The sequence below is a fragment of the Myripristis murdjan genome, chromosome 10, assembly GCF_902150065.1.
Source record: "Myripristis murdjan chromosome 10, fMyrMur1.1, whole genome shotgun sequence".
Classification (NCBI taxonomy): Eukaryota; Metazoa; Chordata; class Actinopteri; order Holocentriformes; family Holocentridae; genus Myripristis; species Myripristis murdjan.
This window is the reverse complement of record NC_043989.1, coordinates 22,135,595-22,151,313: the sequence shown is the minus strand read 5'-3', so window position 1 is coordinate 22,151,313 and position 15,719 is coordinate 22,135,595. Positions and strand designations below refer to the sequence as shown.

At 42.3% G+C, this 15,719-nt stretch overlaps 4 protein-coding genes across 4 annotated transcripts; all 4 read right to left on the bottom strand.

The window, feature by feature from the left end:
• Positions 1–47: 47 nt before the first annotated feature.
• On the bottom strand, positions 48–2,608 carry LOC115366262 (protocadherin beta-16-like). Its single transcript, XM_030061620.1, has one exon. It carries the CDS (start codon positions 2,562–2,564, stop codon positions 48–50), a length of 2,517 nt encoding a protein of 838 aa, XP_029917480.1. The 5' UTR covers positions 2,565–2,608.
• A 1,000-nt stretch (positions 2,609–3,608) lies between these two features.
• LOC115366261 (protocadherin alpha-C2-like) lies at positions 3,609–6,165 on the bottom strand. Its single transcript, XM_030061619.1, has one exon. The coding sequence runs from the start codon at positions 6,024–6,026 to the stop codon at positions 3,609–3,611; it is 2,418 nt and encodes an 805-aa protein (XP_029917479.1). The 5' UTR covers positions 6,027–6,165.
• A 20-nt stretch (positions 6,166–6,185) lies between these two features.
• On the bottom strand, positions 6,186–9,215 carry LOC115366260 (protocadherin alpha-C2-like). The gene is made up of 2 exons (XM_030061618.1): positions 6,677–9,215; positions 6,186–6,211 (listed from the first exon to the last, which is right to left on the bottom strand). Exons 1-2 carry the CDS (start codon positions 9,114–9,116, stop codon positions 6,186–6,188), a joined length of 2,466 nt encoding a protein of 821 aa, XP_029917478.1. The 5' UTR covers positions 9,117–9,215.
• A 3,474-nt stretch (positions 9,216–12,689) lies between these two features.
• On the bottom strand, positions 12,690–15,116 carry LOC115366259 (protocadherin alpha-C2-like). The gene has a single exon (XM_030061617.1). The coding sequence runs from the start codon at positions 15,114–15,116 to the stop codon at positions 12,690–12,692; it is 2,427 nt and encodes an 808-aa protein (XP_029917477.1).
• Positions 15,117–15,719: the final 603 nt, after the last annotated feature.

Sequence of the window (15,719 nt, the reverse complement as noted above, 5' to 3'; positions counted from 1 at the left end):
AGAATTTGAAGAAAGACTGATGAATTGCTGGAATCTTAAGCAGAATCTCAACAAATTTGCCATGACATTACAGCTGAAATTTGTAGATGTTGACTCCTAATATCTGTGATGCGTCCGAAGTTTTGATGATGTGAGGTTTTCCTTACCTGCAGAGTAGAGGCTGCCGAGTCACTAGTCTCTGTCAGCCCTGTGCTCCTTGGTATACTGGACACAATGTACCTGGAGCCCTTTGGCAGAGGCTGTCGAACGACCAGCTTTCCCTTCCTGGTCTCCGCTAGAAACAGACTGTACCAGTAGGCATCGTTGGAGACCAGGGTGGAGTCTGCGATGGTCGAGTTCCTCTCACTGATCACACTGTTCCTACAGGGAGGAGCCGCTTTGCCGGGCTTGGGTTTCTGACACTTCAGCACGATGGTGACCAATATGGTGATCAAGAGGAGAAATGACACCGAGCCCAGACCGATGACCAAATACAGGTTTAAGTCCGAAAAGATGTCATATTCCAGAGGCACCTCAGTCATGTCAGAGTAGGCTTTGACAGCAGTCTCCACTGTGGACAGCTTGATGGTGACTGTGGCAGAGAGAGCGGGATCCCCGTTGTCCTTGGCAACAACAACCAGACGCTGGTGACGTGGATCTCTGTAACTGAACATCCTCATGGTCCGGATCTCTCCGTTGTATTGGTCCAGACTGAATAAGGTGGCGTCAGTCACCTGCAGAAACTGGTATGTAATCCGAGAGTTCAGCACCGAGTCAGTGTCTATGGCTATCACCTTGGCAACCAGAGAGCCTTTATCCGTGGATCTGGGGATCTTCTCCTCCACCACAGAGCCGTGCGCGCGCCACGGAGAGACAATGACAGGAGTGTTGTCGTTCTGGTCCACAATAATGATGTGGACCGTCACATTACTGCTGAGTGGAGGAACACCAGAGTCTCTGGCCTCAATGTGGAAAAGAAACTCTTTCTCCATCTCGTAGTCAAACGTCTTAAGTGCGTAAAGATTACCGTTCTCTGGATTGATGGAGAACAGCATGGACATGGAGGTGTTGGCGATCTCCTTCTCTATGATAAAATAAACTAGATACTGATTTTCATGGAGGTCTGGGTCAAACGCAGTGAGGGAACTCAACAAGGCCCCAGGGGCGTTATTCTCCATTACACGTATAGTATTGAAGGACTGAGGGAACTGAGGGACATTGTCATTAATATCCAGTAGCTCCAAAGTCATAGTTTCATTATCTGATAATGGAGGAGAACCTCTGTCTGTTACAGTGAATACGATGTCATATTCTGGAATCTTCTCACGGTCCAATGGTTCTGACACTACCAACTCATAATAGTTATCAGAAGATTCCCTCAGTCTGAAAGGCATATTATCAGGAATATGAAGATCAACTATCCCATTATCACCTGAATCTTTATCACCGACACTAACCACTGCTATCACTGTGTCTAATTCTATGTTTTCTTTGACTGGACTCTGAAACGATTTGATAGATATTTCTGGGTGATTGTCATTCATATCTTTAACGATGATTGTTAATTTACATTGTCCTGATAAGCTATTGGCTCCGTTGTCTGTTGCTATAACCTCCATATCATAAATCTTGAAATCTTCATAGTTTAATATTCCCTTTACAGTGATCTCGCCTGTGTTGGGATTTAGATTGAATGTTGCTTGCGTTTTCTCTGATGTATAAAGACTATATGAGTATATTAAATCAGAATTTGACCCTTCATCTAAATCAGTAGCATTTAGACGTTTCACAAGGCTTCCAATGGGAGAATTTTCCATTATAATGATGTGATAATTCTCTTCCTCAAAGGTAGGGGCGTTGTCATTAGTGTCTAAAACATGAACAATGATGCTGGCCGTCCCTGAACGTGCAGGTGTACCGCCATCTACAGCTGTGAGAATTAAATTATGAACAGTTTGCTGCTCCCGGTCTAAATTCTTTTTCAGGATCAAATCAGCAAATTTTGAGCCATCTCTTCCAGTTTGAATTTCTATTGTGAAATAATTACTCTCACTCAGAAGGTATGTTTTCACAGAGTTTGAACCAACGTCTGAATCCACTGCATTATTAACAGAAAAGCGTTCGCCAGCCTGGGTAGCTTCCGAAATATCTAAATCTATTGTATCTCTTCTAAAATGGGGTGCGTTGTCATTTATATCCGTTATTTCTAATTCGATGTAAAATATTCTTTTAGGGTTTTCAATGATGGCTTCCATTTTCAGATAACAGGAGGTCTTGGCAGGACAAAGTGATTCTCTGTCAATTCGTTCAACAGCATATAGCTCCCCAGTTTCTTTGTTCACGTCCAGATATTTTTTATTGGCAATGATCTCCAAACGCATGTTTCGTCTGACAAGCGTCTTCACATCTAATCCCAAATCTCCAGCTAAATTGGCGACGACGGAGCCTTCTTCTAGTTCCTCAGGAATGGAGTAGTGTGTTACCGCAGAAACTGTATTATAGGTGGCAACAAAAAGAAGATATGGCAGCACATACCTTATCCAGTGATCGGAAGAGAAATGGGCATCCATTGTTGCCTCAGTCATATGTGTTCCCTTCCGTTTAGTGTAAAAACTTGAAAGTCTTTAAGTTTTGAAAATAATGTTATGGCCCACACTGAAAATCACAAACGACAGCTCTGTCCAGAAATCGTGAATCGTGTTTTATAGGCCACGTGAATTCAGCACCAGGAGCTATCCGTTTGCCTCATAGCAATCCCATGAAAGACTGTCATGGCGACCGTGATCTCACACCACAGTTCATTTGACGAGTTAACAGCGACGCTTCGTGTAAGTATCAGGCCTACACGTTTTAAATGCTTAATATACTGGTTATGCATGCATTTGGGATTTACTCAGTTTATGGCTTAACAGTTCATCGGGAATACCTGACAATACGAAACAGTCTTAGATTAACAACAACAATAACAATAATAATAAAAACAATAATAATAACACTAGCCTAATTTATAGACGCAGTAGTGGTGGTATTCAGTTGAGTGATTGTTTTTCTCTCTTTTTTAGGTGACTTCAAATAATTTCAGTTCACGGTTATGTTCAGATAATATTTGACAGAATAATGCACTTTTTTTTCGTTTTGTTCATGTAGTTTAGATTAAAGAGTTTGTAGTGTTCCAGTACAAAAACGCACTTTAACAGTTATGAAAATGCGATTTCAGAGCGCGTATATGTGCCATTGCCTCTAGATAAAGACTTCGTCCTTTGGGTTACCCCGCGACCACCATACACGCTGACTTTGGCTAATCTCAGGGTTTTTTTTTTTTTTTTCTTTGATTGTTTGTTTTTCTGTTTGTTTGTTTTCAGTTAACTGTGTAAAGTTTATTGCAAATCAAAACGATATCAAAAGCATTTGTGTAGATTCTAAGTTATCAGCAGTATACTTAAGCTCAGAATTTTGTTTTGATTTTAGTTTGGACACTTTAAGTGATTTAAAATCATAGAAAGACGTGGCTTCGTTATTTTTATGAGAATGGGAATATTTACACACACACACACACACACACACACACACACACACAAAGAATGAAACGCCAAAAGATACACCACATCCGGTGCAAAAACCGCATTGGATCATGAACTGACTCTCACCTGAAGAGTGGAAGCTGCCGAGTCACTAGTCTCTGTGAGCCCTGTGCTCCTTGGTATACTGGACACAATGTACCTGGAGCCCTTTGGCAGAGGCTGTCGAACCACCAGCTTTCCCTTCCTGGTCTCCGCTAGAAACAGACTGTACCAGTAGGCATCGTTGGAGACCAGGGTGGAGTCTGCGATGGTCGAGTTCCTCTCACTGATCACACTATTCCTACAGGGTGGTGCCGCTTTGCTGGCCTTGGGTTTCTGACACTTCAGCACGATGGTGACCAATATGGTGATCAAGAGGAGAAATGACACCGAGCCCAGACCGATGACCAAATACAGGTTTAAGTCTGAAAAGATGTCATATTCCAGAGGCACCTCAGTCATGTCAGAGTAGGCCTTGACAGCAGTCTCCACTGTGGACAGCTTGATGGTGACTGTGGCAGAGAGCGCAGGCTCCCCGTTGTCCTTGGCAACAACAACCAGACGCTGGTGACGTGGATCTCTGTAACTGAACATCCTCATGGTCCGGATCTCTCCGTTGTATTGGTCCAGACTGAATAAGGTGGCGTCAGTCACCTGCAGAAACTGGTATGTAATCCGAGAGTTCAGCACCGAGTCAGTGTCTATGGCTATCACCTTGGCAACCAGAGAGCCTTTATCCGTGGATCTGGGGATCTTCTCCTCCACCACAGAGCCGTGCGCGCGCCACGGAGAGACAATGACAGGTGTGTTGTCGTTCTGGTCCACAATAATGATGTGAACCGTCACGTTACTGCTGAGTGGAGGAACACCACAGTCTCTGGCCTCAATGTGGAAAAGAAACTCTTTCTCCATCTCGTAGTCAAACGTCTTGAGTGCGTAAAGATTACCGTTCTCTGGATTGATGGAGAACAGCATGGACATGGAGGTGTTGGCGATCTCCTTCTCTATAATAAAATACACTAGATACTGATTTTCATGGAGGTCTGGGTCAAACGCAGTGAGGGAACTCAACAAGGCCCCAGGGGCGTTATTCTCCATAACACGTATAGTATAGAAGGACTGAGGGAACTGAGGAACATTGTCATTAACATCCAGCAGCTCTAAAGTCACAGTTTCATTATCTGATAAAGGAGGAGTACCTCTGTCTGTGACAGTGAATGTGATGTCATATTCTGGAACCTTCTCACGGTCCAGTGGTTCTGAGACTACCAGCTCAAAATAGTTGTTAGATGATTTCCTAAGCACAAAGGGTAAATGTTTCTGTATACTGATATCAACAATTCCATTATCCCCCGAATCTTTATCACTTACGCTAATAACTGATATTACTGTATCTAAAGCGATATTCTCCTTGACGGGAGTCTGAAATGATTTAATCGATATTTCGGGATGATTGTCATTCATATCTGTCACGTTAATGGTTAGTTTGCACTGCCCCGATAACGAATTAACGCCTTTGTCCCGAGCTATGATTTCCATATTATAGACCCTTAAATCTTCATAATTCAGCATTTCTTTCACTCTTATTTCACCAGTGTTCACATTCAAGCTAAACGTTTCTTGCGCCTTTTCTGATGTATATAAACTGTATGAATACACAATTTCTGAGTTAGATCCCTCATCTAAATCAGTAGCATTAAGTTTAACCACAAGGCTCCCAATCGGAGAGTTCTCTGTCATATAAATGCTGTAATTTTGTTTGTCAAATTGAGGGGAGTTGTCGTTTGTATCCAGCACTCGAACAATAATGCGGGCAGTGCCGGAGCGGGTAGGAGCTCCACCATCGACCGCCGTAAGTATTAGATTATGAGCAGCCTGCTGTTCTCTGTCTAAAGGCTTTTTCAGAATTAAATCAGTAAACTTGGAGCCATCTCGACCAGTCTGAATTTCAATATCGAAGTGTTCGCTTTCACTGAGAAAATAGGTTTTAATCGAGTTCAGACCTATATCTGGATCGACTGCATTGTTTAATGCGAACCTTTCGCCTGCTGGCGTTGATTCAGATATATCCAGATGCATCGTGTCTCTTCGAAAATGAGGCGCATTGTCATTAATGTCTAATATTTCCAATTCAATGTTGAACATTCGGATTGGGTTCTCAAGTGTTGCATCCATTTTAAGAAAGCATGTTGTCTTTGATATGCAGAGGTTCTCCCTGTCAATTTTTTCGACGATGTACAATTCCCCTGTCTCTTTGTTCACGTCCAAGTATTTCTTATTAGCAATAACATCCAGACGCATCCTCCGTGTATTCAGAGCTTTTACATCCAGTCCCAAATCAGCACCTAGATTAGCGACGATTGATCCCTCCTTCATTTCTTCAGGTATGGAATAGTGAGTGACCGATGTAGTTATGTTGAAACAGTCGCAGAACAGAATAAAAACCAACGTGTAGCTGAAGCCCGGCTTAAATTGTGGTGACATCATTTCTGAAAATATGTTTAACCCGCTTTCCAAAAGTAAATCTTCTTGCTGCAGTTAGACTTTTGAAATATGTTTAATTCATTGTGATTGAAATTATTGTAAGGTCTCCTCCTTTTTCCTTTTAATGGATGTAAAGCCACCAAGCTCTTCATCAGTTACTGTTCATCCGTAGTCAGTATGACGCAGTGCTACGTCGACACGAACACAGGCGTTTGCTTGTCTCTCCAGCAGCGACACTCCGTGAACTTACATTGTTTGTTCTCTTATTTACTTGTCTTTTTTAAGTTAACCTTTTTGTAATGTGTCATTTAAAAACTTTAATAGGCATGAAATATGTACGATTTGCACCAGGAAACTGATAACCAAGAAACGCTGGTGATATTGCTATTTACACTTGACAAAAGGTGTGAAATTATAAAATTTATAGGCAATGATAATCAATAACACTAAAAAAAAATCAGGCTACATGTGCGTATGATTGCATCAAAAGTGGAGAATAGAGTGTAGATAGATAGATAGATAGATAGATAGATGCAGATGCAGATATGGATATATAGATAAAGACATATGGATGAAGACAACTGATAAATTGCTGCATTTGATGCACTGTTTTACTCGACAAAAGTAGGCAATACATAGCCTCAAGGCCAAACCTTTTGGGGTTATGAGATTAAGATATTCTTGTCTCACCTGCAGAGTAGAGGCTGCCGAGTCACTAGTCTCTGTGAGCCCTGTGCTCCTTGGTATACTGGACACAATGTACCTGGAGCCCTTTGGCAGAGGCTGTCGAACCACCAGCTTTCCCTTCCTGGTCTCCGCTAGAAACAGACTGTACCAGTAGGCATCGTTGGAGACCAGGGTGGAGTCTGCGATGGTCGAGTTTCTCTCACTGATCACACTGTTCCTACAGGGAGGAGCCGCTTTGCTGGCCTTGGGTTTCTGACACTTCAGCACGATGGTGACCAATATGGTGATCAAGAGCAGAAATGACACCGAGCCCAGACCGATGACCAAATACAGGTTTAAGTCCGAAAAGATGTCATATTCCAGAGGCACTTCAGTCATGTCAGAGTAGGCCTTGACAGCAGTCTCCACTGTGGACAGCTTGATGGTGACTGTGGCAGAGAGCGCAGGCTCCCCGTTGTCCTTGGCAACAACAACCAGACGCTGGTGACGTGGATCTCTGTAACTGAACATCCTCATGGTCCGGATCTCTCCGTTGTATTGGTCCAGACTGAATAGGGTGGCGTCAGTCACCTGCAGAAACTGGTATATAATCCGAGAGTTCAGCACCGAGTCAGTGTCTATGGCTATCACCTTGGCAACCAGAGAGCCTTTATCCGTGGATCTGGGGATCTTCTCCTCCACCACTGAGCCGTGCGCACGCCACGGAGAGACAATGACAGGAGTGTTGTCGTTCTGGTCCACAATAATGATGTGGATGGTCACGTTACTGCTGAGTGGAGGAACACCAGAGTCTCTGGCCTCAATGTGGAAAAGAAACTCTTTCTCCATCTCGTAGTCAAACGTCTTGAGTGCGTACAGATTACCGTTCTCTGGATTGATGGAGAACAGCATGGACATGGAGGTGTTGGCGATCTCCTTCTCTATGATAAAATAAACTAGATACTGATTTTCATGGAGGTCTGGGTCAAACGCAGTGAGGGAACTCAACAAGGCTCCAGGGGCGTTATTCTCTATTACACGTATAGTATAGAAGGACTGAGGGAACTGAGGAACATTGTCATTAACATCCAGCAGCTCTAAAGTCATAGTTTCATTGTCAGACAACGGAGGGATACCTCTGTCTGTGACAGTAAATGTGATGTCATATACTGGAACCTTTTCACGGTCCAGTGGCTCTGAGACAATCAATTCATAATAGTTGTCTGATGATTTTCTCAGCTGAAAAGGTATATTACCAGGAATACTTATATCGACTATTCCATTATCACCTGAGTCTTTATCATTAACACTAACAACTGCAATCACCATGTTCACATCTGCACTTTCTTTGATTGGGCTTTGAAATGATTTAATTGATATTTCTGGGTGATTATCATTCATGTCTTCCACTAAAATCTTTAATTTACACAGCCCTGATAAGCTGTTAGCTCCTTTATCCGTTGCTATTACCTCCATATCAAAAATCGTCAAATCCTCATAATTCAGCATTCCTTTGACTGTTATTTCACCGGTAGAAGGATTCAGTTTAAATGTTTCCTGCGTTTTCTCTGACGTGTACAGACTATATGTATATTCGATCTCTGCATTTCTACCCTCGTCTAAGTCTGTAGCATTCAGCTGAATCACGAGATTTCCAATAGGTGAATTCTCCATAATGTTAATGTTGTAATTGTCTTTGTCAAAGGTTGGGGCGTTGTCATTAGTGTCCAGCACTCGAACAATGATACTTGCTGTACCGGTGCGCGTGGGAACGCCGCCATCTACAGCAGTGAGTATTAAATAATGAACAGCCTGCTTTTCTCGATCTAAAGTCTTCTTTAGTATTAAATCGGCAAATTTTGAACCGTCTCTTCCGGTCTGGATTTCTATATCAAAATGTTCATTTTCACTCAAAAGGTAAGTTTTTACAGAATTCGAGCCAAGATCCGGGTCAACGGCATTATTAACAGAGAATCTCTCACCAGCCGGGGTTGACTCCATAATGTCCAGGTTAATGGTATCTCTTCGAAAATGGGGAGCGTTGTCATTTATGTCTGTGATTTCAATTTCGATATAAAATATCCTCTGTGGGTTTTCCAGGATAGCCTCCATTTTCAGATAACATGTTGGTGTCTTAACCGCACATAGATATTCTCTATCAACCCTCTCTACGATGTAAAGTTCACCTGTTTCTTTGTTCACATCCAGATATCTCTTATTGGATACTACCTCCAGTCTCACGTTCCGCCTACTAAGAGTCTTCACGTCTAAGCCTAAATCAGACGCTAAATTTGAGACAACAGATCCTTCTTCCAATTCTTCGGGGACAGAATAATGAGTAACGGCGATGACTGAGTTAAGGACTGAAACGTAAACAAAAACCGCAGACACATATATCCAAACATTTCCAGTGTTACGTACCTCCATTGTTTCACTGCAAATTAAGTCCCCCTACCTCGGTGATACAGTGCAACAGAAATAGCAGCCAGAGAAAAATAATAGTTTTAAAATACATTGATTATGACGAATTTGTTGTCATGGGTCAAGTGAGCGCGGAATGATTCTTTCATAACGTATTCAGCACCGGGAGCTATCCACTCTATTTTCAACTGTGTGGTCTGGTTGCTTGTGAGGCACTGTCATGGCGACTATAGCGTCACAAGTCAGAATGTTTAACTGGTGAACAGCGACACGGAGTGTAAGTGAAAGCCAGAAAAATGCTGACTGGGGAGCTCTGGATGTTTGTATATTAACTGCTGTCGACTAAAGGACGTTATATGTACTCTGTAATTGCATTTTAAATTTATATTTAAAATCACAACTTTTTAAATTCATTTGCAAGAGAAGAACATGATCGTCTCATGGGTATATAAAGTATCTATGCCATGTTAACGTTGATGTTCCGTTTGATTTTGAGCCTGATTTTGATCTCTGACGACAGCCTAAAATTATTAATAAAGTATAATTGAATGTCAGTTATTATGATTGTTATTAAAAAAAAATCTGGGAGGACATATGTTTTATTAGTGCTCACCTGAAGAGTAGAGGCAGCCGAATCACTAGTCTCTGTCAGCCCTGTGCTCCTTGGTATACTGGACACGATGTACCTGGAGCCCTTTGGTAGAGGCTGCCGAACCACCAGCTTTCCCTTCCTGGTCTCCGCTAGAAACAGACTGTACCAGTAGGCATCGTTGGAGACCAGGGTGGAGTCTGCGATGGTCGAGTTCCTCTCACTGATCACACTGTTCCTACAGGGAGGAGCCGCTTTGCTGGCCTTGGGTTTCTGACACTTCAGCACGATGGTGACCAATATGGTGATCAAGAGGAGAAATGACACCGAGCCCAGACCGATGACCAAATACAGGTTTAAGTCCGAAAAGATGTCATATTCCAGAGGCACTTCAGTCATGTCAGAGTAGGCCTTGACAGCAGTTTCCACTGTGGACAGCTTGATGGTGACTGTGGCAGAGAGAGCGGGATCCCCGTTGTCCTTGGCAACAACAACCAGACGCTGGTGACGTGGATCTCTGTAACTGAACATCCTCATGGTCCGGATCTCTCCGTTGTATTGGTCCAGACTGAATAAGGTGGCGTCAGTCACCTGCAGAAACTGGTATGTAATCCGCGAGTTCAGCACCGAGTCAGTGTCTATGGCTATCACCTTGGCAACCAGAGAGCCTTTATCCGTGGATCTGGGGATCTTCTCCTCCACCACAGAGCCGTGCGCGCGCCACGGAGAGACAATGACAGGTGTGTTGTCGTTCTGGTCCACAATAATGATGTGAACCGTCACGTTACTGCTGAGTGGAGGAACACCAGAGTCTCTGGCCTCAATGTGGAAAAGAAACTCTTTCTCCATCTCATAGTCAAACGTCTTGAGTGCGTAAAGATTACCGTTCTCTGGATTGATGGAGAACAGCATGGACATGGAGGTGTTGGCGATCTCCTTCTCTATAATAAAATAAACTAGATACTGATTTTCATGGAGGTCTGGATCAAACGCAGTGAGGGAACTCAACAAGGCCCCAGGGGCGTTATTCTCCATTACACGTATAGTATAGAAGGACTGAGAGAACTGAGGAACATTGTCGTTAAAATCCAGCAGCTCTAAAGTCATCGTTTCATTATCTGATAAAGGAGGGATACCTCTGTCTGTGACAGTGAATGTGATGTCATATTCTGGAACCTTCTCACGGTCCAGTGGTTCTGAAACTACCAATTCATAATACTTATCAGAGGATTCTCTCAGTTTGAAAGGCATATTATCAGGAATATGAAGATCAACTATTCCATTATCACCTGAATCTTTATCACCGACACTAACCACTGCTATCACCGTGTCTAAATCTATATTTTCTTTGACTGGACTCTGAAATGATTTGATAGATATCTCTGGGTGATTGTCATTCATATCTTCAACTACAATTGTTAATTTACATTGCCCTGATAAGCTATTGGCTCCTTTATCTGTTGCTATAACTTCCATGTCGTAAATCTTGAAGTCTTCGTAGTTTAACATTCCTTTTACAGTGATCTCGCCAGTGCTGGGATTTAAGTTGAAAGTTTCCTGCGTTTTTTCTGATGTATACAGACTATATGAGTATGTTAAATCAGAATTTGTCCCTTCATCTAAGTCAGTGGCATTTAGATGTATAACAAGGCTTCCGATGGGAGAATTTTCCATTATTTTAATGTGGTAATTCTCGTTCTGAAACGAAGGGGCGTTGTCATTCGTGTCTAATACATGAACAATAACGCTGGCAGTCCCAGAACGTGTAGGTGTACCGCCATCTACAGCTGTGAGTATCAAATTATGAACAGCCTGCTGCTCCCGGTCTAAAGCTTTTTTTAAGATCAAATCTGCAAATTTCGACCCATCTCTCCCGGTTTGAACCTCAATATTAAAATGTTCAGTTTCAGTAAGAAAGTAGGTTTTTACTGAATTTGTTCCTATATCAGGGTCAACTGCGTTGCTCAGTGAGAATCGCTCTCCAACCGACGTTGACTCAGAAATATCCAAATGAATTGCGTCTCGTCGAAATTGTGGGGCGTTGTCATTCATATCTAATATTTCTAATTCTATATTAAAGATCCGTAAAGGATTTTCTAGAATCACCTCCAGCTTTAAATAGCAAGATGAGGATACTTTTGTCGTGCAAATATACTCCCTGTCAACCCTCTCAATAATGTACAGGTCACCAGTCTCTTTGTTCACATCCAGATATTTCTTATTTGCGATGATATCGAGTCGCATCTTCCTTTTACTCAATGTCTTCACATCCAGGCTGAGATCTGTAGCTAGGTTTGCAACAATCGATCCTTCTTTCATTTCCTCTGGTATGGAATAATGAGTGACAGAAGACGAAATGTAACAAAGAGTTGACAAATAAATAACGAGCGACACGTACCATTTCCATGACAGCACAGCTACATATGGCTCCATTGTTGTGTGTCCGTTCTCAATGCGACGCAGCTCAGTTGGCCAAATGCATGTTCGCGGTTATACTGAATTTTGCTTTTAGAAATCCCGTCACAAAAATTATAATTACGATCTTCTTCAACAGATTTTTCGGCGAAAAAAACTGTACTTATCTTGAGTTTCAAAATCAGCACCAGGGGAGTGTCCGCTATGCTGTACCCTCCTTACTATATTTAACTGTCATGGTGAACATAGCCTGTTTTTACTTCTTGTAAATAGCGCCGCCGTGTGCAGAATTTAAGAGCCTGCAACACTTCCTGGGAAGAGGCTAAAATACTATTCTGTTCAGACCATGTACAATTTAACGTGACCTTGAGATGATTATATGCACCTTTGTTGCAAAGAAAAATTATGTTCGCTCAGTCAGATATTCGAAGTTTATTCATTAAGGTTATCTAAATAAACTGTATTAGACAATGAAAAAATGTGGGTCCAAGTTGTTTAGATGATGTGGTATATTGTGCAACACAAAAATATCATAGGCCTACCTCAAAAAAAACCTAAGGCAACGACACTGGAATTTAGCGTCTCACCTGCAGAGTAGAAGCTGCCGAATCACTAGTCTCTGTCAGCCCTGTGCTCCTTGGTATACTGGACACGATGTACCTGGAGCCCTTTGGTAGAGGCTGCCGAACCACCAGCTTTCCCTTCCTGGTCTCCGCTAGAAACAGACTGTACCAGTAGGCATCGTTGGAGACCAGGGTGGAGTCTGCGATGGTCGAGTTCCTCTCACTGATCACACTGTTCCTACAGGGAGGAGCCGCTTTGCTGGCCTTGGGTTTCTGACATTTCAGCACGATGGTGACCAATATGGTGATCAAGAGGAGAAATGACACCGAGCCCAGACCGATGACCAAATACAGGTTTAAGTCCGAAAAGATGTCATATTCCAGAGGCACTTCAGTCATGTCAGAGTAGGCCTTGACAGCAGTCTCCACTGTGGACAGCTTGATGGTGACTGTGGCAGAGAGAGCAGGATCCCCGTTATCCTTGGCAACAACAACCAGACGCTGGTGACGTGGATCTCTGTAACTGAACATCCTCATGGTCCGGATTTCTCCGTTGTATTGGTCCAGACTGAATAAGGTGGCGTCAGTCACCTGCAGAAACTGGTATGTAATCCGCGAGTTCAGCACCGAGTCAGTGTCTATGGCTATCACCTTGGCAACCAGAGAGCCTTTATCCGTGGATCTGGGGATCTTCTCCTCCACCACCGAGCCGTGCGCGCGCCATGGAGAGACAATGACAGGAGTGTTGTCGTTCTGGTCCACAATAATGATGTGGACCGTCGCGTTACTGCTGAGTGGAGGAACACCAGAGTCTCTGGCCTCAATGTGGAAAAGAAACTCTTTCTCCATCTCGTAGTCAAAAGTCTTGAGTGCGTAAAGATTACCGTTCTCTGGATTGATAGAGAACAGCATGGACATGGAGGTGTTGGCGATCTCCTTCTCGATAATAAAATAAACTAGATACTGATTTTCATGGAGGTCTGGGTCAAACGCAGTGAGGGAACTCAACAAGGCTCCAGGGGCGTTATTCTCCATTACACGTATAGTATAGAAGGACTTAGGGAACTGAGGAACATTGTCATTAACATCCAGCAGCTCCAAAGTCATAGTTTCATTATCTGATAACGGAGGGATACCTCTGTCTGTGACAGTGAATGTGATGTCATATTCTGGAACCTTCTCACGGTCCAGTGGTTCTGACACTACCAGCTCATAATAGTTATCAGAAGATTCCCTCAGTTTGAAAGGCATATTATCAGGAATATGAAGATCAACTATTCCATTATCACCTGAGTCTTTATCACCGACACTAACCACTGCTATAACCGTTTCTAATTCTATGTTTTCTTTGACTGGACTCTGAAACGATTTGATCGATATTTCTGGGTGATTGTCATTCATATCTTTAACGATGATTGTTAATTTACATTGTCCTGATAAGCTATTGACTCCTTTGTCTGCTGCTATAACCTCCATATCGTAAATCCTGAAATTTTCATAGTTTAACATTCCCTTTACAGTGATCTCACCGGTGTTGGGATTTAGATTGAATGTTGCTTGAGATTTCTCTGATGTATACAGACTGTATGAGTATATTAAATCAGAATTTGACCCTTCATCTAAATCAGTAGCATTTAGACGTTTCACAAGGCTTCCAATGGGAGAGTTTTCCATTATACTGATGTGATAATTCTCCTCCTCAAACGTAGGGGCGTTGTCGTTTGTGTCTAAAACATGTACAATGATACTGGCCGTCCCTGAACGAGCAGGTGTACCGCCATCTACAGCTGTGAGGATTAAATTATGAACAGCTTGCTGCTCCCGGTCTAAATTCTTTTTCAGGATCAAATCAGCAAATTTTGAGCCATCTCTTCCAGTTTGAATTTCTATTGTGAAATAATTACTCTCACTCAGAAGATATGCTTTCACAGAGTTTGAGCCAACGTCTGGATCTACTGCATTATTAACAGAAAAGCGTTCGCCAGCCTGGGTAGCTTCCGAAATATCTAAATCTATTGTATCTCTTCTAAAATGGGGTGCGTTGTCATTTATATCCGTTATCTCTAATTCGATGTAAAATATTCTTTTAGGGTTTTCAATGATGGCTTCCATTTTCAGATAACAGGAAGATAATATAACAGTCTTAACAGGACAGAGTGATTCTCTGTCAATTCGTTCAAGAATGTAAAGCTCTCCAGTTTCTTTGTTCACGTCCAGATATTTCTTATTGGCAATGATCTCCAGACGCATATTCCGTCTGAGAAGCGTCTTCACATCTAATCCCAAATCTCCAGCTAAATTGGCAACGACGGAGCCTTCTTCTAGTTCCTCGGGAATGGAGTAGTGTGTTACCGCACAAACTGTATTATAGATGGCAACAAAAAGAAGATATGGCAGCACATACCTTATCCAGTGACCGGAAGAGAAATGGGCATCCATTGTTACCTCAGTCATATGTGTTCCCTTCCGTTTAGTGTAAAAACTTGAAAGTCTTTAAGTTTTGAAAATAATGTTATGGCCCACACTGAAAATCACAAACGACAGCTCTGTCCAGAAATCGTGAATCGTGTTTTATAGGCCATGTAAATTCAGCACCAGGAGCTATCCGTTTGCCTTTGCATCATAGCAATCCCATGAAAGACTGTCATGGCGACCGTGATCTCACACCACTGTTCATTTGTCTAGTGAACAGCGACGCTTCGTGTAAGTATCAGGCCTACACATTTTAAATGCTTAATATACTGGTTATACACATGCACTTGAGATTTACTCAGTGTATGGCTTAACAGTTCACCGGGAATACCTGACATTACGAAACAGTTTTATAATTATAACAACAACAACAACAATAATAGTCATCATCATCATCATTATGATTATTATGATTATTATCATCATTATTGTTGCTGTACTTGTTATCATTATTATTGTTATTATTTGTAGACGTACTAGTGGTGGTATTCAGTTGAGTGATTTTTTTCTTTCTTTTTTAGGTGACATCAAATAATTTCAGTTCACGTTTATGTTCAGAAAATATTTGAC

Bases quoted from the DNA above. Each gene is read 5' to 3' on its own strand.
- LOC115366262 (XM_030061620.1), bottom strand. From the start codon at position 2,564: ATGACTGAGGCAACAATGGATGCCCATTTCTCTTCCGATCACTGGATA.
- LOC115366261 (XM_030061619.1), bottom strand. From the start codon at position 6,026: ATGATGTCACCACAATTTAAGCCGGGCTTCAGCTACACGTTGGTTTTT.
- LOC115366260 (XM_030061618.1), bottom strand. From the start codon at position 9,116: ATGGAGGTACGTAACACTGGAAATGTTTGGATATATGTGTCTGCGGTT. The intron at 6,212-6,676 runs GTTTGGCCTTGA...GTGTCGACGTAG, and splicing joins TAATCTCATAACCCCAAAAG to CACTGCGTCATACTGACTAC.
- LOC115366259 (XM_030061617.1), bottom strand. From the start codon at position 15,116: ATGGATGCCCATTTCTCTTCCGGTCACTGGATAAGGTATGTGCTGCCA.